General features: G+C 46.2%; 1 protein-coding gene across 6 annotated transcripts; it reads left to right on the forward strand.

The window, feature by feature from the left end:
* The first annotated feature begins 435 nt into the window (after positions 1–435).
* On the forward strand, positions 436–23,318 carry CD22 (CD22 molecule). Of its 6 annotated transcripts, none has more exons than XM_033128394.1 (16): positions 436–511; positions 10,924–10,965; positions 12,423–12,504; positions 13,119–13,174; positions 13,429–13,800; positions 15,448–15,756; positions 16,888–17,175; positions 17,303–17,566; positions 18,597–18,854; positions 19,059–19,322; positions 19,411–19,674; positions 21,030–21,126; positions 21,295–21,370; positions 21,543–21,667; positions 22,071–22,146; positions 22,456–23,318. In XM_033128394.1, exons 4-16 carry the CDS (start codon positions 13,141–13,143, stop codon positions 22,585–22,587), a joined length of 2,559 nt encoding a protein of 852 aa, XP_032984285.1. In that variant the 5' UTR covers positions 436–511; positions 10,924–10,965; positions 12,423–12,504; positions 13,119–13,140; the 3' UTR covers positions 22,588–23,318. The 6 variants fall into 6 exon arrangements, with proteins under 6 accessions (XP_032984285.1, XP_032984290.1, XP_032984288.1 ...); XM_033128397.1 differs by having other exon boundaries at positions 437–511; positions 13,356–13,800; XM_033128399.1 differs by lacking the exon at positions 16,888–17,175.
* Positions 23,319–24,593: the final 1,275 nt, after the last annotated feature.

Consider the following 24,593-nt stretch of genomic DNA (forward strand, 5'->3'; position numbering starts at 1 on the left):
ACTCAGTTCTTCTTTTTCTATAATACCTGTCAGGGATTTAAAGAGGGCTAGACCCTCTGGTATAAGTGTTAATAACAAATGGTTGTTGAGCACTTACTCCGCGTTGCGTGATTCTACTTGATTTACATTAATTCCTCTCCATTTACCTTCCCTAACAACTATGACAATGGTCCTCAAACTGGGGTCCCTGCACCAGCTGCAACAGCATCACCTGAGCACTTGTTAGGAAGGTAAATTCTCAGCCCCCACCCCAGACTACAGGAATCAAAAACTCTGGGGTGTGGCCCAGCACTCTGGTTTTCATGAGGCCTCCAGGTGCTTCCTTTCAATGAGCTGATGTTTGAGAACCTGGCGGAGCCAAGGCATGGAGAGGTGAAATCACTTCTTCCGGTCCCCCAGCTGGTAACTGTGCAGTGTCGATTTGAACCCAGAGCCTTGGCTCTGCAGCCTATGCTCTAACCATTGCACTGCCATCTAAGCAAGAAGCCACAGGAGCCCTCAGGGCCCAAAGGTAGGTGCTGAGGGAGCAGTAAAAAGAAAGCTGCAGGGCTGGGGCAAATTCAGGTTATTCCTGAGGAAGGAGCCTCTCCCCTGGTTTTCAAAGAAGGCAGGGGATACAAGAGAGGCCAAAGTCAAGGTCTAGAAGCAGGAATAACCAAACCATGTTGGGAAGGAAGGTGATGAGGCTGCTTTGTCCCCATGCAGGAGAAAGGAAGAGGTGCGGTGGTAGCAGGCGGTGAGCAGGGGGGAGGGGCCCCTGCCCTGGGGACTGCCCAAGCCCTTTCCTCCTGCAGCTGGCAGTCTTGCAGGGAGAAGGACATTAAATAACTCACCTCAGCTCTAATGCCTGACTGCCACTCCTGCTGCCTGCTGCCAAGGGAAGTGCAAGGAGGGCTTTTAGGGCATAGAATGGAAGTATGCCTGAAGGTCTCAAGGGTCAGGGGTCCCTGTGGAAGGAAAGTCGTGGGAACACCGTGTGTGAAGGCCCCAAGTAGGAATGTGTTTGGCGGAATCCCAGGAGCTGAACCGAGGTTGGGTGGCGTGAGACGACGCAGGGAAAAATAGGGGCTTCACGGCAGCCTCAGTGCAAGTTCCTACCAGATCTGCACACGGCAGGGGCCCCCACCCTGACACACCTGTCCTCTGACAACAGACCCTGGCTCCAGCAGGTCTAGCCTGGTAGGAATGCCCCTAAGGACTTTGCCCTGAGGTCCAGAGCAATGTCAATAATGAGGGACTCGGAGTAACCCTGTGCTGCCCAAAGAGCCACCTGAGCACTGTGACAGCCAGCCAGGTGATCCGAGGAGCGGTGGGGAGTGACTGTTCTATTTATGTTTCATTTAACATGTGTCAGAAGAAAAGGAAACCAGCATACCAAACAGGTGATTTTTTTTTTTTTTGATAAAAGCTTAGGATGAGGCTAAATTTTTTTTTTTAAAAATTGATCAAGTGAATTGATTTAAAGAAATGTATGAAATAAAAATAGTTCAGGGGGTGCACAGACAGGAGAAAAGTCCTGAAGGTCATAGGCAAAACTCTAAAGTTTGGGAAACAATGAAGTGCTCTGAGACAAAGACTATCTCTTAGGAGAGACTAATAGTGATGACACATGTAGGACCAGAATTCAGGTGTCACACCCCACCCAGCTCCTGGAACCCTCCACCCCCGGATTCCTCTGTTCCATTGACACATATTTACTGAGCACCTACTGTGTGCCAGGCTGATGCCAGGCTCTAGGGACACTGCAGTGACCAAGAAGAAACACTGACCTCACAGAGCTGACACTGCGGAAGAGACGATCAGATAAACAAGTGTTGGTCAGATTGGACAGAGTGTGCTGTGCAAGGCTGCCGTTGTAGAAAGAGGTCATTTGAGTAGAGACGAGAAGGGAGGGAGGGAACTTTGTCGATTTCTGGGGAATGTGGGTCCAGGGAAAGCCAAGGTCAGGTGCAAAGGCCGTGGTGGGGATGTACTTGTTATGTTCATGGAACAAGAAGGAAAGCAGCATGCCTGGAGTGGAGTGATGGAGCTGGAACGGTTGCCCAAGGGAGTCTGATCACAGAGGGCCTTGTAGGCCACTGTCCAGACTTGGGCTTTGACTCCGCATGAATTGGGGAGCCACTGGAGAATGATACACAGAGGAGTGTTGCGGAAGGGATTGAGGTTTCAAAGACCCTTGCTGGCAGCTGTGTGGACAATAGTCACAGCTGATCAGCAGGTGTAGGCAGAGGGCTTAGGAGGCCATGGCAGTTGTCCAAAAGACAGGAAGTGGAGATGATGATGATGATGAGAGGGGAAGGTCAGGGCCTGTTTTGGAGGAGGAACTGATGGGGTTTGCTAATGCTGGAGGGGAAGGAAAGAGAAGAGTCCAAGATGATTCGCCACTTTCTAAATGCTGAAGAAAGCGGAAGGAACACGTACAGTGAACATCAGCGTGTTCTTCTCTGGCCAAGTGCCTTGGGAAATCCTAAGCTGAAGAAGAGTCATAACCCATGACATAGTGACTCAGAGATATGGCAACAGATGCACAGGATGCAGTCTACCCGGGCTGGAATAGAGATGAGCGGGTCTCACGTCCCATCTGTTGGGAGGATAAGCCACCCTGGGCAGAGGGGAGGACATTCAGTCAACAGGCCAGGGTCAGGACAACGCGGACCGCTGGTCCCTCCCCTCCCATCAACCTCCCAGGTTGCTCCTGGCTAAGATGACCTGTCATACTCCACCCAGTCGTGAAGACCGTGCCGGGGCAGGCAGCTCCATCATTCTCAATGATCAAAGGGCTCCAGGTCTGCGCCGGCTACTCCAAAGTCTTCTCTCTTGGCCTGGGGTCAGGGACTCAAAGCCCTGCTATACCGAAGCTCCAAGCCTCCTTCTTCCCCACCCTCCTCACTCTCAACTTGGGCCTGCTCCCTGGACAGGAAGTAACAATCTCAGCTCACAGGCTGGGTGGAAGCCAAGCAGAAGACCCCCTTCCCACCCCCCAGAGCTTGGTCTGCCTGGAATCCCAACTTCCCTGAGGAGCGGGAGGAGAACAACAGCTTGGTCTCGAAGGGCCTCTCTGTTAAGCTCAAGCGAGGGCCCAGTAGCCAGAGGTGTGTGACTCGAGGTCAGCATGGAGCGTTGGTCAAGCAGAGTAAGTGACAGTGTGCATAACTGACAGTAAGTGATAGCTCACTTTTACAGAGCGCTCATGCCATGGCAGCCACCACGAAAGTGCTTTAGGTGCTTATGATTTCTCACGGCACTCCCATCAAGTCGGTACTGCCCATATCAGCATCACCCTTAGAGGGGAAACTGAGGGAGATCACAGCTGACAAATGGTAGGAATGGGCTTTGAACCCAGGTCTGTTTACCACATGTTTGTCATGTGCGGTACGTGTGGCTTAGTGCATCACTTGTGTGACCTCACCAACCCTGTGAGGAAGGCACTGTCATTATCCTTGTCTTACAGACCTGGGCAGGGGCTCAGAGGGTTACACAGCCAGGCAGGGAGTGACGGCCCAGACCTCTCAGTGGCACCTAGTTGCCTGGCTCCACTGCTTCCGTGGCAGGGGTGGGGTAATGACAGTCAAGTCACCCAAAACGGAGACCATCTACCTCTTTGGAAGGAAGAGTAAGGCACCAAAGTTTCTGTTCTCAGGAGTTCTGCTCCTCCACCCTTGCCTTCTCTGTGCAACCCTTGGCCTCCAAAAATTAAGGCATGTCCACGAACCTACTGTCCAATTTCCTCCTGTTATAGCACCGTGAACAATGCCTGGAGCTGTGCTGCAAGAGGCCTCAGACACTCCTTTTAGGTAATGTGCAGGGATTTAAGTCCCCAGCGTGTTCCCCACCAAAAACCTTTGGGACCCTGTCCCCTAGCCTGAAGCCCCACTGAGAATGCTGGGGTTTTTTTGTTTTTGTTTTTGTTTTTAAAATAATTATAGATTCACAGAAAATTGCAAAGAAAGGTCTGGTGTGCCCTTCACTCAGTTTCCCCTGATGATTACTTTTTACATAATCATAGTGCAGAATCAAAACCAGGAATTTGGCATTGGTCCCATGTGTGTATAGTTCTAAGTCCTTTTATTACATGCCTAGGTGTATGTAAGCACTATTGTAATCAAGATACAGAATCGTTCTGTTACCACAAAGATCTCCCTGTAGTCACATCCATTTCCTTTTCCCCCACCATCCCTAACCCCTGACAACCAATAATCTGTTCTCCATCTCTATCATTTTGTTATTTCAAGAATGTTACGTAATAGGAATCATGTGGTATGTGACCCTTTGAGATTAGGTGTTTTTTTTTTTTTACTCAGCATAACAGCCTTCAGAATAATCCAAGTTGTTGTGTGTATCAATACTTTGTTCCTTGTTATTGCTCTGTAGCACTCCATGGTATGGTTGTATCACTACTGGTTAATGAGGGACATGTTGGTTGTTTACGGTTCTGGGCTATTACAAATAAAGCTGCTATGAACAATTGTGCACAGGGTTTTGTGTGGATGTAAGTTTTCATTTCTTGGGGATAATTAGCAGTGCAAATTGCCAAGTCATATGGTAGATATACTTTGTTAGTTTTCAAGCAACTCACAAATGATTTTCCAGAGTGGTTGTACCATTTTTTTCATTCCCACCAGTAATGTATGAATGATCCAGTTTCACTGCATCCTCACCAGCATTTGGTATTGTCATTATTTTTTATTTTATCTGTTTTAATAGTTATGCAGTGATATCATGGTCTTGATTTGCATTTCACTAATGACTAGTGATGTTGAATACCTTTGCTTATGCTTATTTGCCATCTGTATATCTTCTTCCATGAAGTGTCTCTTCATGTCTTGTGCCCATCTTCTAATTGGATTGTCTGATTTTTTTAATTTAATGTTGAATTTTGAGAGTTCTTTATATGTTCATTGTAATTTGAGTCCTTTGTCAGATATGTGGTTGGCAAATATTTTCTCCCAGTCTGTAGTTTGTTTTTTCATTCTCTTAACAAAGTTTTTCACAGAGAGGAAAAAAACAAACAAACAAATTTCAATGAAGCCCAATTTATTGATTTTTAGAGGTCATACTTTTGGTCTCAGGTCTAAAAACTACATCCTAAAGATTTTTCTCCCATGTTACCCTTTAAAGTTTATAGTTTAATGTTTTACATGTAAACCTATGATCCAGTTTGAGTTAATTTTTGTATTAAGAGGTTTAGGCTGAGGTTTGTATTTTGCCTATGGATATCCAGTTGCTCTGCCACCATTTGTTAAGAAGACTATCTTTCTTCCATCGAAACTCAGTTGGCCATACTTGCATGGGGCTATTTCTGGGTTCTCTAGTCTTTTCAGTTGATTTACATGTTTATACTCCCATCAATCCCACACAGTTTTAGGTTACTGTATTACTTCATAATATGCCTTGAAATCAGGTAGAATGATTCCTCTCTCCTTTTATTCTTCTTTTTCAGAAATATTTTCTGATCTAGTTTCTTTTGTCTTCCTTCATAACTTTAGAATACTCTTGTCCATATCTACAAAAAAATGTTGCTGGAATTCTGATAGTAACTGTATTAAATTTATCTATCAATTTGGGAGGAATTGACATCTTTACTATGTTTAGTCTTCCAATTCATAAACATGGTATTTATTTAGGTCTTTTATTTTTTTCAGCAGTGTTTTACAGTTTTCAGTACACTAAAAGTCTTATATATATTTTGTTAGGTTTATTACACCTAAACGTTTCTTTTGTTAAGCCATGATAAACGGAATTGTATTTTAAATTTCAGTTTCCATATGTTCATTTTTAGTACAAAAAATGTGACTAATTTTTGTCATGATCTTGCATTCTGAACTCATTTAGTTTTAGAATTGTTTTTGTAGGTTCCTTGGGATTTTCTACAGAGACCATTATGTTATCTATAGATAGGGGTGGTTTTATTTTTTCCTTTCAGATCTATATGCATTTTATGGCCTTTCCTTACTTTATTGTGCTGTCTAGAACTTCCAGTGCTGTGTTGGACAGGAGTGGTTTAGTGGACATCCTTGCCTTGTTCTCAACCTGGAGGAGAAAGTATTCAGTCTTTTAGTGCTCTAGTTTTTTGTAGGTTAGTTGTAAGTTATCAAATTGAGGAATTTCCTCTCTATTTTCAGAGAGTATTTTTTTTCTTTAATCATGAATAGGTGTTGAATATTGTCAAATGCCTTTTCTGCAACAACTTATATAATCGTGTGATTTTTTTTTCTTCTTCTCTATCCTATTATATGAGATTACATTAGTTGATTTTCAAATATTGAACCAGCCCTACATCCCTGGAATAATACACTTGGTCATAGTGTATCATTCTTTTTATATATTGCTGAATTCTATTTGTTAATATTTTGTTAAGGATTTTTGCATCTATGTACATGAGGAATATTTGTCAGGGTTTTTTTTTTGTACTATCTTTGTTATGTTTTGTTTTTTATTTGGCTTCATGGTAATACTAGCTTCATAGAATGAGTTAGGAAGCATTCCCTTTACTATTTTCTGGAAGAGATTATGTAGAATTGGTGTTAATTCTTATTTAAATGTTAGGTGGATTTCTCCAGTAAAACTATATGGGTCTGGAGTTTTCTTTTTCAGGTTTTAAATTACCTTAGTAGTTATAGGGCTATTTAAATTATCTAATTCATATTAAATGAGTTATGGTAGTTTGCACTTTTTGAGGAATTTATCCATTTAATCTAAATTGTCGAATTTATGTGGGTAGAGTTGTTCATAGTATTCTCTTATTATCTTTTGTTGTGTGCAGGGTCTGTAGTGTTATGCTTTGTTTCATTCTTGATATTCGCAATTTGTCCTCTCTCTTTTTTCATTTGTCGGTATTGCTAGCAGTGTGTCGAATTTGTTGACCTTTTCAGTGAACCAGATGTTTTATTTTCTCTATTATTTTCATTTTTAGTTTCATTGATTTCTGCTTTTATATTTATGATTTCCTTCCTTATGCTTGCTTTGGAGTTTTTTTCTCTTATTTTTCTAGTATCTGAAGATGGAACCTTATATTATTCATTCAAGACTTTTCTTCTTTTAATGCAAGCACTCACTACTATAAATTTCCCTCTTGTGCTTTAGCCTGTGCCACAAAATTCGATAAGTTCTATTTTCATTTTCTTTTAGTTTAATGTACTTTTATTTCTCTTGAGATTATCTCTTTGACCCACAGATTATTTAAAAGTGTGTTGCTTAGTTTCCAAATGTTTGAGGATTTTCCTGTTATATTTATGTTATTAATTTCTAGTTTGATTCCATTGTGGTTGGAGAGTATATTCTGTATGATTTAAATTATTTCAAGTTATTTCAAATTTTGAGACTTGTTTTATGTCCCTAAATTTGGTTTATCTTGCTATATGTTCCATAGGTGCTTGGAAAGAATATGTATTATGCTGTTGTTGGGTGGAGTCTTCTATGAATGGCAATTAGCTCATGTTTGTTGATGGTTTTCTTCAGTTCTTATATATCCTTATTCATTTTCCGTATAGTTGTTTTATTAATTGCTGAGGGAGAAGTGTTGAAGTTTCCAACTATAATTGTGAATTTGCCTATTTCTCCATTCTTGGTCTTTGCTTAACATATTTTGCAGTTCTGTTGTTTGGTGCTTACATATTTAGGATTGCTATGTCTTCTTGGTGGATTGACCCTTTTCTTATTATATAATATCCCTCTCTGGCATCAGTACTTTTCCTTTCTCTGCAGCCCACTTTATCTGTTATTAATATAGCCATTTCTATTTTCTTTTGACTAATGTTTGGATGATATATCCTTTTACATTATTTTATTTTCAACTTACCTATATAATTATATATTTGGGGTAATTTTTGTATAGATAGCATATAATTGGGTCATGTTGTTTTTAATCCACTCTGTCAATTTATGTATTTTCATTTTGTATTTGGACCACTTACATTTAATGTAATTTACCTAATGCTAAGGCTTAAGTCTGCCACTTTATTTTTTGTGTTCTCTATTTTTAATTTTTTTTTCTTTTTTCCTACCTTCCTGTGGGTTCCTGGAACAATTTTTTAAACTTCTATTTTGATTCATCTATAGTGTTTTTGAGTATGCCACTTTGTATAGCTTTTTTAGTGGTTGCTCTAGGTATTACATTATATATAACTTATCAAAGTCTACAGGTTTCAACATATACCAGTTCAAGTAAAGTGTAGAAAACTTACCACTCTTTACATCTCTTTATCTTCTCCCATTTATAATATAATTATCTCAAGTATTTCCTCTACATACACTGAGAACAGCTACGCAGTGGAATAGGTTTTTCTTTGACTGTCAAACATAATTTAGAAAATTCAAGAAGAAAAGCCTATTGTATTTATCCACAGATTTGCTCTTTCCATGTTCTTTCTTCTTTTCTGATGTTATAAGATTCTCTTTTTTAAAAAAAATCATTTATTTTCTGTTTAGAGAATTCATTTTAGCCACTCTTTTACGGCAGGCCTCTGTTGGTTAAAAATTCTGTTAGTTGTTCTTCATCTGATAGGAATCCTCCCGTGACACCTGGGGGTGAAGTTTGCTTGTTATTATTGGGCAGGTCTGGGAGTCCAGTTTCCTCATTCGGCACCCACTGTTACCACCCTCGTTGGGAGGAGTACTTTATTACAGCCGTCCACATGGCTTCCACAAAGATTCCACTGTAAGAGGTGGGCTTGTTACCACTGAGTGATGGTGGAAGTCCTGACTGTCCACTAGACTTCCTGTCATATCATTTCAGTGAGGAGGGGAGAAATGTCTCATCACCATTGGGTGGGGGTGGATGTTCAACTCCCCATGCGGTCCCCAAAAACACTATAAGGAGGATGAGCCCAGTGGGGATGGAGGGCCCAGCTCCATACTCAGCCTTCTCTGGCACCACTCAGAGTATAAGGGAGTAAGTAGCCTGAGTTTCTTTGTTACAGAAGTCTAGGCACCCTCCTCAACCTTTGCTGTCAGGGGTGGCGGTGAGGCTTCAAGTATTTCTGTGGTATTTGGATGGAATAGAGCAGTTATTGCCTGAAAGATTTCTGTCTATCTAGGCTGCCCCTGTCCTGGTTCTTTGGCTAGAACAGCAGAATTTTGCTGGTACTTTTTTTTGTTTGTTTGTCTTTGCTCATTAGCATTTCCAGTTGCTGGCTTCTCCAGAATTCAATCTGGGATATATGAGGCAAAGAGAAAATCCAGGAAATTCACCACCATATCATTCCTCAGGTCCCGAGATCCCTAACCATCGTGCCTTCTCTCCACCTCTCAGTGTCTTCTTTTGCTTGTTTTATAATGTCCAGAGATTTTACTAATACTTAACTGGAGAAATAGGGAAAAATACACCTACTCCATCTTCCCAGAAACATGTCTGGTATTTTTGCTCTACCATCTTTGCCGTAGACATTTTTGCCTCAAGCTTTTTTTTGCCACATAACTAAATGACTGTAAGACAATTCTGTCATAAAAAAAAAAAAAAAAAAGACAAAATCAGTGGTTGACAGTTTGGTTTTTTTGTTTGTTTGTTTGGTTCTTTGGTTTCATTTCTCTGTCGACTAAACAATTAACAACTGTAAAAAAATAAAAATAACTGGTTGACAGTTTGGGTATTTTTTAATATATGTTTGTTTGGTTTCATTTCTTCATCGACAAAGTTTTCATAGTTACTCCCATTTTAGTATTCTAAATAAATCTTAGCTAACCCTCATAGTGGTCTGTACAGTGAAAAGCAGATGTAGTACTGGTTTTAAAATAGTTAACATTTCTTTCAGGTGATGATTTGTATCAAAATTTGGTTTCTTACTTCGAAACACACGCCATTAGAAGGAAAAAAAGAGGCCAAGAACCCTCTTTAAGGGCACAGAGTTGAACCCACATTTCCCACAGGACAAAGACAACTGCTTAGGTATAATTAAGAACAAAATAAAATCAGTTATTTGCACAGTATCGCTGTGAGTCTACACACATTTCATTTTTTTCCCATACATTTTAAATGTATTCAAATATCTTGTATCTCCCAATAAAATCTTTTTAATTTTGTTATGTCCGTTTTTAACATCCCTCTTTTATTTTTTCATGATTTTATTTTTTTAATGGCAAAATTGCCTTATAGCCACTTAGTTATGCAGTGAAAACATTTGTGGCAAAAATGCTTGCGGCAAAGATGCTACAGTGAAAGTACCTAGAACCTTCCAGAACATCACTGCCTTTTGAGAGTCCTTCACTCTTTCTATTTCCTTCTCAGTGCCTGGCGGTCAGTAGAGTGTAGAGGTGCCAGAGTGAAGATTTCTCAGAACTTCCCTTATGACCTGTAGGATTTGCATGGCTTTGCCTGTTGTCTAGTTCTGGTCTCAAACACTCACAGACTAGATACCTGATAAAAGTGGTGAGCTTTTAGTTTCAAGACTTGCCCATTCAGTAACACTTCACATAAGTTATCTTTTTCCTTCCTGATATCTGCGTGTTCTCTCCTCAACCCTTGGGTGCTGCTGAAGCATCAATGTCAGTGATCAGATTCCCTACCATTCAAGCCTATGGAGAGAAAGTAAGGGGAATGAGAATAGTTAATTGGATAGGGTAGCTAAATGACAAATACTTCAAAGTTGACTTGTTTCTTTTTCATTAGGCTGGCCGTTCTAATCTGCTTGTATTCAGTCATTAGCATTTCCTGAGAGCTGGAGGGAGGGGAAGTTGTGGAGGAGCTGGCTCTGAAATTCATCTGATATAGAGACTCCATACACTGAAACAAAAAACTGGCTATAGATACTCGAGGGTTCGTTCCGATCTGACTCTAAACCCACATCCCCCTTGTTGCCTATTTGGCCTAATCCCCAGATCGCCATGCTTCTTCGTCACCCCCAGAGCCACAGAGAGGCAGGGGGCGTGGCCAAGGAGGGTGAAAATCAGTCATGAGAGTCTTTGCTGTGCTTCCCCTTTCACTCTTAGATGCTGCCAGGGTCTCTGAAGAGGGAAGACATCAGGAAACAGGTAAAAACTCTTTTATTCTCTTTGGCATTCAACAAGCAAGTATGGAGCAGCTGCTATGTGCCAGGCACAATTCTTGGGGCTAGGAGCGCAGTGGGGACCCCCCTCCCTCTCTCTTGTTATGTTGCAACATGTCGTAGAGTCTTGTCTTTGAGCATCCCTGCCGGGCTTGGCAAATCTTCCAAGAGTTGAGCAGGTCACTGGATGCCCAAGAGGAAAGAATGGACTCACAGAGGCCACCTCTGAGGTCCTGTGAGGCCCTCAAAAGGCCCGTGTTGAACAGACCACAGGGCTGGACAGCATGCCTTGTCTTGACACTTCATGCCTAATGCCTGCTGTCCTCAGCCTCCACACTCCACCATGCCTCAGGAACCTTGCAGTTCCAGGCCTGGAGTCCCCTTCTGGTGACACAGAGACTGCCTGGCGCTCCTTATGGTAAGCAGGCCACCCTGCTCTGTGAAGCTCTACTCTCCCACTTGTCCTGGGGTTCTTAAGCCAGTCCCCAATGAAGGTAAGGCTGGTGGCCGCTGGCAGAGGGGCACAATGGCCCCGATATAAGAGGCTAGTCTTTGCCACGGGCATAGAATCTGGCCCTTGCCATAGCCCTTGTGGAAAACCAGAGGGGATTCAAAGTGCATCCCTTAGAACACTGACCCTGCAACCCAGCCAAGTTTTGCATGGAAAATGTAAAACAGTTCCCATGGCTACAGAAGTGTGGGCAATGTACTATACTGTAATCCCCATGTTGGGAGATGTATGATGCACACACACTTGTTTAAAGGGTTTGGAAAGATCTGCAGTTTCCAAAATAGTTTTCCAAAATAAAGACTCTTATTTAACTTTTTTTTAACCCAGCTCCTCTCAAATGGATGTGATCTTGAAGACTTTTTTTGTGTGTAACAGTATTAGCCTCAGTTCAGACCCCTCACCCCCACTGCCCTGCCTGGGCCAGGCCAGCACAGCTACTACTCCTGGGGACAGACCCCTTCCTGCTTTCAGCAAGTAGCTTAGTTTTCGGTATATCGGGTACTGGATACCCAACAGCCTTTGGCAGGAGACACACAGCCTCAGGAGATAAACAGCCAGTGGGGGTTGGGGGGTGGCAATGATGCCATGCGTGGGAAATGTTGACTGGGCAGATGGGAGGGGACAGGTCTGTGCTGAGACCGGAGACACACTCTGTAGACACATCCTGCCTGGCTCCCGGGGGAATGGCACTGAGGGCAGAGCCATGCAAATTGGGACTTAAAATTAACTCTATGTAAATGTAACTTTGTAAATGTCTAGTAAGGCATTGGGCCAGCTCTCTGCAGAGAGAGAGAGACAGCGGTTGCACGTTGGCAGGCTTTGGACTGCCTCTAGTTCACAGACAGGTTTTGTTTGACCCTCACCAAATTTGTTTTTCTTTTAGAGCAGGACATTTCACATGACAATCTGGCTTCTTACTTCTCTTAAAACAGTGAGAGATCACGAAATGCTGAACCCACATTCCCACTTGGCAGCAATTGGCTAGACCTGAGATAGTCATCGCCTTTACACAAGGTATGGCCCAGGATCTTTGTCCCCACCTGGTTGGTTTATGTTTCCTACCCAGCCCCTGGGGGCATCTGAGAGGGACCCTTGGACCTCATTCTCCTAAGTCCTTTCAGACCCCTCTAAATGCTCTCTTGATATCATACTTAATTATTGGTGTTAAAGTTATTTTTTTCCTGGTCTTTAAAATCAAACTTTGACCATGTCTCTCTCCTATGTAAAACCCTTCACGAGTTGCTCCAAGTTACCCAGTGCTTGGTATTCAAGACATTCAGTTGTCTGGTACTACTCAAAGCCTGAGAGCTAGATAGGAAGTTTATACAATTATGGATGGATGGATGGATGGATGGATGGATGGATGGATGGATGGATGGATGGAAGAAAGGAAGGAGTGCTGGGAAGAGAGAGAGGCTAGAACAACAGGGTTCTCAAGCCAATGGGAGAGTAATGTCATACCCAGAGAAGGCCCTGTGTGCATCCAGAATGCCACATCCCACCATGCAACCACACATGGGCCTCCTAGGATTAGGGAAAAGAGGTCAGAGCTCGGTGGGTGAGCAAGAAAAGCCATCTGGAAGAAGTAAGCGACCAGATGACTCAAAGACAAACTCTTCCTGCCCCAGGCTCCCGCCTAGACACAATACCATGTATCTCCTCGGCCCCTCACTGCTGCTCCTAGGTAAGGACTGTGGCCTGGGTTGGCACTTGGCTTCTGGGATGACTGTGGAACTGGAGGAGGAAGAAAGAGCTGGGGCAGAGAAGAGGAAAAGTGGAGTAGGGTAGGGAGAGGCAGTGGACATGTGTATATATGCTTCTCTCTTTGTGTCTTCCTCTCTTTGTGTCTCTCCCTCTATCTTCAGAGGGGATTCTTTATTCCTTGAAAGCTCTCTATACCCTTCAATAATGCTTTCTGATCACTGTGGTGGGTTCCAGAATACTTGGCTTTCTCTGACTCACGCTGGGTGTTTAAACACCCCAAGACCCTCTACGCCTGGGAGGGAGCCTGCGTCTGGATTCCCTGCAGCTACAGAATCGCAGGGCATGGAAAGACCATGGACACCCTCGTTGTGTACCACAATTATACGTATGACGAAAAGGCCAAGGAATACCATGGGAAAATCCTCTGCAACAAGACAAAGACGGAGGAGCTGTGTCTCCAGGAAAGTGTGAAATTCCTAGGAGACATAAAATCCAACTGCACCCTATCTATCCAACCTGTGCAAGCCCAAGACAATGGTCTGCTGGGGCTGAGGATGACATCGGAAGCTGGCAAATGGATGGAAAACATATTCCTCAACATCTCCCGTAAGGCTCTGGGGGATGGGCAGAGACAAGGAAGGAGGTGGGAAACACAGGGGCTGAAAACCAGGTTGCCTGCAGAGGCCAGGCACGGGGTGCCATCGAGGGACTCGGGCAGCACAACACAATGGGGCTGTGGCCAACTGGAGCATGAGCATTTGTCCCTCTTCCAGCATCCCACCTGCCACTCAGCTCCTGCCCATTCTAGAACCTGGGTTCCAGGTTACCTGATTTTTCAAGAGAAGATAAAATGTTAGATTTTCAAGTGAAGTCTCACAATGTGTTAAAATTGGTGACTAATTCTCACTGGCCCTTCAAGGCTAAATGGCACATGTGTAGGGGGTGGATCAAACACAGGCCATGTGCTCACTCCATTCCATAGCCTCTTTCTTCGGTGGGTGGTTCTAAGCAGCCCTATGTGTGGGGTGAGAGATGTGGCTTCAGACCCTGTAGTCCGAGGGTGGCCCAGCCCCGAGAGAGCTGGGACTGTCTGCCCACAGGCCTGCTCTACTAAAGGAACCCCCAAAAGGAATGTTTAATGGGCTCCAATAATGAGACCATTAAATAATGCAGGCTTGTCATCAAAGCTAAGAAATGCATGTTGAACTAAACTGGTGAAATTCACTTAGGGGTGATGGGGAAGATGATGTTGAAAACATTTAGAAAGCAAACATTCGGGAGTGAGAATAAAATAAGTACAAATCTGAAATGTAATTCCCAAGGAGGCTCAGCACTCCCAAGCCCTTTCGGAAGGTGCTTCAGTTGCGCAAAAGTGGTTCCGAGCAGGCCATCAATTAGTAGAAGTTTGTGGTTGTGAGAGAGGAGGTACTGAAGGCACATATTTGCAAACTCTAAAACATAATATGGATATTCTTATTGTCCCTTTTTTGAGCACTGATAAGTGTCACTACTTTTCATAATAACTCTTCAAGTTATGTATTAAGATCCCCATTTTATACTGGAGGAAAAAACTGAGCTACTTTCCTCAAATTACACAGTTTTAAGTAGAGAATCTGGGATTTGAATACAGATTTGCCTGATTCTTGCATGACTGACCATTACATGAGAGCCACTGGAGGCTTTGAGTGAGGCAATAGTGCACGTACGTTATTTAGGTAACAGTAAGTGGGTGGATGGTACTATGTTGGGCCAATTGGAGAGGCCAAAAGGCTGGGTCTAGGGATATAGTAAGGAGATCACTGCAGTATGTCAAGCGTGACATAACAACAATGTGTTATCTAGTATGGTCGCAGCATGGAAAACCGAATGCACACTGTAATTAAACAGTGAAATGTGTGTACACAGGAACAAGAACTGTAAGACAACATGGAAAACATTTAAGATGTAGAGATGAGAAGATTTTGCGTGAGGTTTACTTGTATTCCTTTTTTTAAAAGTTACTTCAATTTGATATAATGTTTTACAATATATTATTAACAGCCTAGACCTAGGGTGTTTAGCTGGGTGAGTCAATTAAAAAAAAAAAAAAGTGGTTCAGAGCAGAGAAAAGAAGGCCTGGAGAGAGGTGGATGGACTGGCACGGTGCTCTTGAGGGGTTATTGAGGGCAGGGCATCGAAAGGCAGGTGGAAGAGGCGAGGGCACAGGCAGCCCTCAGTCTCCCTGGCTGCCACATGGTCCCTTTTCTTTTACAGAGACGGCCCCTCCTCCTCACATCCAACTCCCTCCAGAAATCCAGGAGTCCAGGGAAGTCAGTGTGACCTGCTCGCTGAATTTCTCCTGCCCTGGGTATGAGATCAAACTGAAGTGGTCCCTGAATGGGTTACCTCAATATACCTCTGTTCCCTCGACTTCCCTGACCACCGAGGCTGTCTCCACCCAGAGCAAGCTCACATTTGAGCCAAAGTGGTTCCACCATGGCAAGAATCTGACCTGCCAGCTCTGGAATGACATATCAGAGGGGCTGCTACTCTCTCAGGAAACGGTGCAGCTGGACGTGAAGCGTAAGTCTCCCCACTGCTCCTGTGGGAAGGACAAGGGACTTGGCCCCTTCTCCCCAACCCCTCAGAGCAGCCAGGGCAGCAGGAGCCTGCAGCAGGAAGGAAGCGTAATCAGTTTATGTGTCCCCACAGCTGGGAATGGTTCAGGCAAAGCTGTGTTTCCTCTTCCACCATCCCTGTTGTCGGCCCTGGTGTGTCAGGAAACAGATTCATTTTAGCATGTGCTTTGGTCTAACAGAATAAAATAATTGAATCTAGCCTCAAGCCATGACATGATTGGGGATCATCTGGTTAGGTATTTTTGTTCCCCTTTGGGGGAACAGGGAGAGGAATTTTTTTTTTACATCTTATTTGTGCCTTATTCATTCATTCAATAGATATTTATTGAGAACCTACTAGGTGCCAGGCCTTGTTATGGCTGCTGGGGAGACAGCGGTGAGCGAAGTGCTTGGCCACGTGGAGCATAGCATTGCAGTGGGAGAGACAAATAATAAATAGATCAACAGGGAGCTGGAGAACGTAACTGTAGGTAGTGCTTAAGTGTATTAAGAAAAAATAAAGCAGGGCTGGGACAGAGGGAGTGAGGGATGCAGGGAGGCAGGGAAACTTGAGCTGAGACTCTGACTGAGGCAGGCGGAGATTTTCAAGAAGTTTCCAGGGAGAGGAAAGAGCAAGGACAAAGGCCTTGAGGTGTTTGCGACAGTCAGGCCAGAGAGCCCCAGCCCCGTGTCTGAGGGGCCCAACCTAGTAAAGGAAGGCCGAGTGGGATCGGGAGCTGGAGCTCCTCGGCTGCAGGTCAGGGTTTTGGATTTTATTCTAAGTGTGGACTCTGTTGAATGGTTTCAAGCAGGGGAGTGACAAGGTCTGAGTGACATGATTAGAAATGCTGCTGGCTGCTAGTGGAGAACAGACCTTCAGGGACTTGGGGAGTGGGGGAAGCAGAGAGAGGAGTTAGGAGGCTGTGACAGTCCCCAGCCCACGCTTGTTGACAAGGGTAACAGTGAGTGGCTGCACACACCCACACGCTAGGGGTAAGCTGCTGCTTTCTGAGAAGAAAAGCCCAGCAATTTCTTATGGCTTTACACCCTCTGAGAATCCCCTGTCCCCTCCCCCATTGTCCCTCTGCTCCTCCAGACACCCCAAAGTTGATGATTGAGGTCCATCCTAGAGACACCATTGTAACCAAGGGGGACTCTGTGACCATGACGTGCCAAATCAACAGCAGCAACCCAGAGCCGACGAATATGTACTGGTTCAAGGATGGGAGCCCGCTGAGAGAGCCCAGGATGCTGCAGAGCGCGCAGAAGAGGCTCACACTAACTCTGTCCAACGTGACCAAGGAGATGGGTGGACACTACTACTGTGTGGCCCACAATGACATAGGCTCAGAAAGGTCGCAAGAAGTGGCTCTCCAAGTGCGCTGTGAGCCTCCTGGGCGCTGGGGAGGGGCAGGCAGGGAGTTAGCGTGAGGGGAACCAAGCCCCTTGAGAGGTCAGCCGTGGAGGCCTCTGCTCACCTTCCCCCAACTTGCCTCTACCCCTTTTTCCAGATGTTCCGGAACCTTCCAAGGTTCAGATCTCCCCCTCACCAGCTAAGGAGGGAGGTACAGTAGTGCTGACTTGTTTGTCACCAGCCAACCCTCCTCCAACAAATTACACGTGGTTTCACAATAGGATTGAAGTGCCGAGAAAGACAAGCATGACCTTCCAGATCTTAAAGGTCCTCCTCAAGCATGCTGGGAATTATTCCTGCTGGGCAGTAAACAGTCTTGGTCGTGGCTATGTTGGCCAGGAAGCTGAGTTGGATGTCCAATGTGAGTAGTCACAGAGCCTCTGGGTTCTAGAGGGAAAAGAGGGAAGTGGGCGGAGGAGGAAGGTAGAAGAGTACAGGAGATTCCTGGGTCCTGAATGGATGCAAGAGAAGCCGTGGGCTCCTGACCTGTAAGCTTCTCGCAGCAGGTGTTCTGCTGTTGTTCACAGTTACATTCTTAGCACCAGAACAGGGTCTGGCTCAGGGTAGGTGCTCAGTAGGTGTTTGTTGAATGAATAAACTGCATGATGCCAGGTCCCCATGAGGGACACAGAGACTTAGCATCACGCAGCAGTGGCTGAGTCCCAGAAGGGTTCCGGAAGTTTTCGAGGAGAACTGGGGCAAAATGTCTCATTACCTCTCCATCTTCAGACTCTGTTTAACATAATGAATCTTGTCACTGAGTTGAGCCCAGGACAAAGAGAATCCATAGTTTTGATCCTTAGACCCTGTGACGTCATAGCCTGGGCCAAATACGCTGGTGGGAAGGCCCAAATCCCGAATATCTAGGCAGCCAGATATATAGCAGCAGCAACGTTTATTGGGTGTTTTTCTACATGCCACACTGCTCTGCGGACATCATCTCCTTTCATCCTGGCAACAATTCCACAAGGTTAAGTACTCTTAGGACCCCAGTTGACAGATGAATAAACTGAGGCCTGCAGCCAGTGGTCACACAGCTCTAAGTGGCAAGGTCTGGCAGTCTGGTCCCAGAGCTGTGCTTTTTGTTTTTTTAAAAATTTTTATTACCTCCTGCACTACAGGGACCCAGCTCTGTGCCCTAGATCCTTATGGAGACCCACAAACAGTGCCATGTGTGCTCTGCCCAAGCCGTGCTCTTAACTGCTGCCTTATTCTGCGTCTAACCACAGCCAGGCCAAATGGGCAGGGCAGGGTTTCTGTTCTCACACAAATGCATGGTTAATTTAGGAACTGTGTGGATGCAGCAACAAATGGGGGAAAGAGGAAGCCAGGAAGTACAGGAATTATGGACAGCTAACTTTTCCTCACCCATTTCTCTGATTTTCTCCCAGATTCCCCCAAGGAGGTAACCACAGTGATTCAAAATCCCACACCAATTCGAGAAGGAGATAATGTCACCTTGCTCTGTCACTACACTTCCAGTAACCCCAGTGTTACCCGATATGAATGGAAATCCGAAGGCTCCTGGAATGAGCCAGAACCTGGGGTGCTGATGATTCAGAAAGTTGCCTGGAACGCCAAGCCATTCACCTGTGCGGCCTGTAACCAATGGTGTTCCTGGGCTTCCCCTGTCGACCTGCATGTCCAGTGTGAGTGACCGGGGCAGGGGATCTGGGAGGTGGCTCAGGTGGGCCCAGGTGGGCGCTAAGGGCATGGAGACTGGAGCCTGGACCAGAATCTTCACAGTGAACTGAGGGATAATAGTCAGGCCTCAGGGTGTAAGGGAGAGGAAGTCTTGGGGACAAAAAAAGGGACAGGACCCAAGAGGTCAGCCTGAGGCCCTTGCTCTCCAGATGCCCCCAAAGGTGTCAAGGTCCTGCCAGTCAGTCCCCGTCGTGAGATTCACTCTGGGCACCAGGTCCTCCTCCAGTGTAACTTCTCAAGTAGCTGCCCCACAGACGTCCGCTTCTTCTGGAAGAAAAATGGAATCTTTCTGGAGGAAGGAAAACAACTGAGCTTTGACTCAGTCTCTCCAGAAGATGCTGGAAATTACAACTGCTTGGTCAACAACTCCATAGGACAAAGCATGTCGGAGGCCTGGACGCTCCAAGTGCTGTGTGAGTGGCTGGAGCTGGAGCTGGAGGCGGGGAGCAGAGAAGGGCAGGTGACTGGCTACCTGCATCCTGATTTCGCTTCTTCTTCCAGATGCACCTAGGAAGTTACGGGTGTCCATTAGCCCGAAAGACAGTGTAATGGAGGGGAAGAAAGCAGTCCTGACATGTGAGAGTGATGCCAACCCTCCCGTTTCCCAGTACACCTGGTTTGATGGGAATAACCAAAACCTCCAACATTATCATCAGATGCTGATATTGAATTCTGTGAAGGTGCAGCAGTCAGGAGCCTATCGGTGCCAGGGGACCAACCGACTGGGTGTGGGCCAGTCGCCCCCCAGCACCCTCACTGTCTACTGTAAGCTCCCTTCCCTCTTCTTCTCTGGCCTCGGCCATTCTGGTGGCTTTCCTCCAAGGCTGTGCATTCCTGATCACTGACCCGTTCTTCCCTCCCCCCCAGTCCTGCCAGGCCAGGCCAGCCTGTGTGCTCAAGGGCACACTTCTGCCCCACACAGCTCACCAGTCTTCCCTCCTTTCCACCCGGCCTCTCCTGACTCTACAGGAGGACTCCCTCTCAGGCTGCCCCCACCCTCCACACATCCTGAGCACCTACTGGCTCCCTCTCTGTCTCTCTCTCGCTGTCTCACCCTTGTTTTTATCTTTAGAGATTTAAGTGTTTTTTTTTTTTTTTTTTTAAAAAAGACTATATAAGCACATGGTGAAAAAAAAATGAGAACAGCATGGAAAGGTAAATAGTGCAAAGAAAGATACTTCTCCTTTCTTGCTCCCTGAGAACTCTACCCCCTCCGTCAAGGTCTTCACTGTTGGCAGCCAAACGTTTACATCTCCTTCCAGAGAATTCTGTACATGCACAACATCTACCTATACATCTATGTCTACACACTCTTCTTCGTTATGCAAATGATGGCAGGGCTCACACTTTGCCTTGAACTTTCTTTTTTTCCATGCGCTATCACCACTTGGAGAGTGTGCACAGACAGGGTGTCGAAAAAGTCTGGAAACGCAGAGAAGATATTTCATTTATTTATTATACATTTTTCAGATTTATGATGGGAGCCATGGTTTTAAATTTAGAGGATCATCGCCTGCAAAGCTGGACACTGAAGGGAAAGAGCCTGGGAGTGTTATTTGGAAATGTAACTTATTGTATAAAAACATGTTCCCTGGGTCTCCACTTTGCAGACGCCCTGGAGACCTGCCTCTTTTCCTAAGGGCTGCGTTGTATTCCCAGGCATGAATGCTGCAAAACTTATCTACCCAACGCCGTCCTCAAGACGCGTGTAGTCTCTTGCTCAGGGCATCCCTGCAAGAATAGTTGTAGGATAAACTCCTACATGGAATTGCTGGTCAAAGCACAGTGACTGGAAGTATCTGATAGCATGGCCAAACTGCACCCATTTATGAGGGTTGCATGCTCTATGTGTGTCATGCCTGTCACAAAGCAAGAGATCCTCGTGAGAAAGAGCTAGCTAGCTGTTTCCTCCTAATGGCAGGTCCAGAGAGCAGGGACTGGTTTCTCCCTCTTTCTCGGCATCACATCCCCACTGGTGCAGAAATCGCATAGACAGAAAAGCACAGGTTCTGCAGAGAGAAGCCGAGGATCCCACGAGGCAAATAAATGCCTCAGGACAGAGCAGGCTGGTATCTGCCAGAGGCAATGTCATCGACTGATGGTCCTTCGTTCTCCATCAGACAGCCCAGAGACCATCGGCAGGCGAGTGGCCCTGGGAGTGATGCTTTGCCTGGTTGCCGTGCTGCTGGCATTCTGGGGAGTCAAGCTTCAGCGAAGGTGAGCTCCTCCCATTGTCCTCCTCCTGCCTCTCCTCCTCCTCAGCTCTCCCTCACCCATTCCAGGAGGGGACTCCAGTTACTGGGTCCTGTAGGCCCCAGCCTGCCGACTGCACAGGCTCCTGCTCCCGTTCCCTCGATTCTCACAGAGCAGGTCTTTATTTCTTAGCTGGAAGAGGATTCAGAGCCAGCAGGAACTTCAGGAAAATTCCAATGGGCAGAGCTTCTTTGTGAGGAACAAAAAGGTAGGATGGGAGAAAGATGAAGTGCAGGGCAGATCTTGAAGCCAGCCAACGAACAAAGTGAAACAGGGGTGGTAACGCGTACTGTGGGGAGGCCTGGGGTGTCAGAGGCCAAGGGAAGGGCACCAGGGTGGGGAAAGGAGGGATGAGAGCTAAGACCTTGTCTCTCTCCCAGGTTCGAAGGGTCCCTCTCGCTGAAGGTTCCCACGCCCTGGGCTGCTACAATCCGGTGATAGAGGATACCGTCAGCTATGCGGCCTTGCGCTTTCCTGTCGGCGAGACTGACACGCCAAGGATTGGGTACTGAGGGTACCAGGAGGGTGACACCTGAATCAGGGGAGGAAAAACTGATGTCCCACTTGCCATCTTTGTGCTAGGCCCGTGCCAGGCACAGCCACATACCCATTTCCTCATTCCAGCTCCCTAACACCCCCTAACCCCACCTCCACCACCACTGCCAGGTAAGGGATGGTCTCAAGAATTGGATCTGTTCCTTCAAGCCAGCCTCTCTCACCACGGTTAAGACCGTGGTCCATCCATCCATCCAACCACTCATTTGACACATTCATTCCTCCTGTGAGCATTAGACATAATACATAAGGGGTGGAGAGGCCGGGTGCTCCTGGGGTGTCGGAGAGCTTCAAGAAGGAGGAGAGCTCATGAGAAAGTTTCATTTGTGGTCCTCTATCTACTTCCCTCTCAGAGATGCAAGGGAACAGAGACCTTCCCTACACAGGGACAATACAGTCACTTACTCTGTGGTGCAGAAGCCTCAAACGGTAAGAGGGCAGGGCTATGGAAGTGGGGGGATGGGGGACCTGGCTCAGCTGGGAGTCCCAGATGGAGGGACTCGGGTAGACTCAGGGTTTCAAAGGCTGGGCAGTGGGACATTGCTCCGGCACGAGTGTGACTGGAGCCAGGGCAGGCACCCCCCAGTCTGAAGCCGACGGCAACCAGTTTCTGGACCAGAGGACTCCTGCTTGGGCTCTTGAACCCCCAGTGGAGTCAAGGAGAGAGTGGGCAGAGAAAGTAGAGGCTGGGAAGCTGGTGACCATGAGGCCAAGCTCACCACAGTGTGGCTTTCTCAGGACGACTATGAGAACGTGACTCCCGCTGTTCCAGAAGACGAGGGGATACATTACTCGGAGCTGATTCACTTGGGAGTTGGGGAGCGGCCTATGGTCCAGGACACAGTGGAATATGTGACCCTCAAGCACTGATGGGCCAAACCAGCAGAGGCAGAGGTGCCTAGGGGCTGCAGGGGCCAGGGAGGTCATGGAGCTTTCCCAGCTCCTGCTGCTCAGCCGAGAAATTACACAGCCTCCCCCTACACACACAGACACACACACACACACTCACACACAAACACACACACACACACACACTCATTTATTGTACCTCCAGTCAGTTCACAAAACTCTGGGCATGGCCCAGAGACAGTCTTCCTTCTCAGCACTGGTAACCCCAACCATCCCAAAGGTCTGCCTTTGGTTCATTCCCATTCTCCTCCCCACCCAGAAACTCATGTAAACACCTGGCCTGCACTGTACAAATCCCCCTGCCACTCCCCAGCCATCTGCCACCACCCACCCCTTCCATAATCCCACCCCCAGCTGGCTGTGTCTCTGCTGGGATCAGCTTGTTGCTAGTTTTTCTTCTTTCCCTCCCCATCTCCTTGACACTCCCCACAGTACCCTGCTCTGAGAGCCCCACTCACTAATCTTAGGCTTACTTTCTGCCTTTGGGGCAAAACCCAGGAAAGGGACAGAAATGAGGTAGAACGAGGCATGGTCTGGCGCTGGTTTCTCCTCTACCTATCAGCGAGGCATTCTGCGGAGAGGATCACGTGGCTGCAGCCCCACCCTCAGGGGCTTGTGGTCTGAGACATGCACCAGTGTGGACAAACATGTAAAAAACACAGAGCGGCACAATAAAAATGGCTAAGAGATCACTTCAAAGAACCAGTGAGCTATTTACAGTCTGCAGCATCAGAGTATGACGGGGACATGGAGAAAGCACCAAACAGCAGATTGGAGAGTCTGTTATCTTGTTGCAAAGAGTGCACTGGGTCTGAATCTGATTCTGACTCTTCTACTTAACGAGCCCAGTGATCGTGGGCAAAGTTCACTAGCTTATCTGAGCTTTAGTTTCTTTTCTCTGTAAAATGGGGAGGCCACTACCTACTGTGCAGCTGGTTTAAGATTGGTAGTGATGTACAATCCTCTAGAGGCTAGAGTCAGGTTATAAGAAGCCTTATGCAATAGCCAAAAGTCCCTACAACACACATTCACATCTTACTTGCATCTCTCAAAGAAGTAAAAAGGGGAAGCCAATTCTTTACTCACAACTATTCTCACAAGGGACGCTGCCAAGTTATTTCACAATCCACAGCTACCTAAGAACTGCTCAAAGGCCAACGGTCTTAAGAAACCTCAGAGCTTTTCTACCTTCCACCATCACCCGCACCGGTTTCCTATTATCTTCACTCATTCTAACTTTCTAGTTAGGTCTGTGCAGCTTCTCTTCCACTTTTTACGTTCGATCTCTCTCCTGTTCTGCCAATGGGCTAAGGTCCCTTCTTCTTAGGGGCAGGAACATGTGGTTAGTCAATCAGCAAGAAGGGGACTGTAAAATTCCTGTGGTGGGTGCTTCAAAAGTGCCACCTTCCTCTCCCCTCTGCTCAATATCAGAATGCTCTCTAAGAGAGGAGGAGACTCTGGTCATCCTCAGAATTACGCAGAGTGTGGCACCGATGTCTCATCAGTCCACTTTATCCCCAGTTTGATTTCCTAGGACAGCACTACAGCTTTTCTGGAGGAAGGGGAGACGTCAAGAACTGCTTAAATGAGAGGGGAAGGGTTTGGGGTGGGGACTTCTATATTGAAGATGAGGTCCCGTGTCATTCAACTATTCACTCAGCAAACATTTCCTGAGCACTTGTCAATGCATCCAGCACAGAGCCAGTGGTTGGGGTATGAAAAGATACGACATAGTCCTAATTTGGGGATTCTCTAGTCTAGGGTGCCCAAATAGTTTAGAGCAGGGTCCCCTGGAAGGAGCTGAAGGCAGCCCTGAGCCTGATAAGGCCTGGCACAATCTCCCTGGCAACCTGCGGATGCCTTCTCATCCTGTCCCTGAGCCCTGCTGCTGATGTAAACCTATTTCATGATCAATTGACCGAGAGATGTGGCCATCAACAGGCACCGCTGAGGCGTGCACAGCGGGT

This window comes from Rhinolophus ferrumequinum, chromosome 15, assembly GCF_004115265.2.
Source record: "Rhinolophus ferrumequinum isolate MPI-CBG mRhiFer1 chromosome 15, mRhiFer1_v1.p, whole genome shotgun sequence".
NCBI lineage: Eukaryota > Metazoa > Chordata > Mammalia > Chiroptera > Rhinolophidae > Rhinolophus > Rhinolophus ferrumequinum.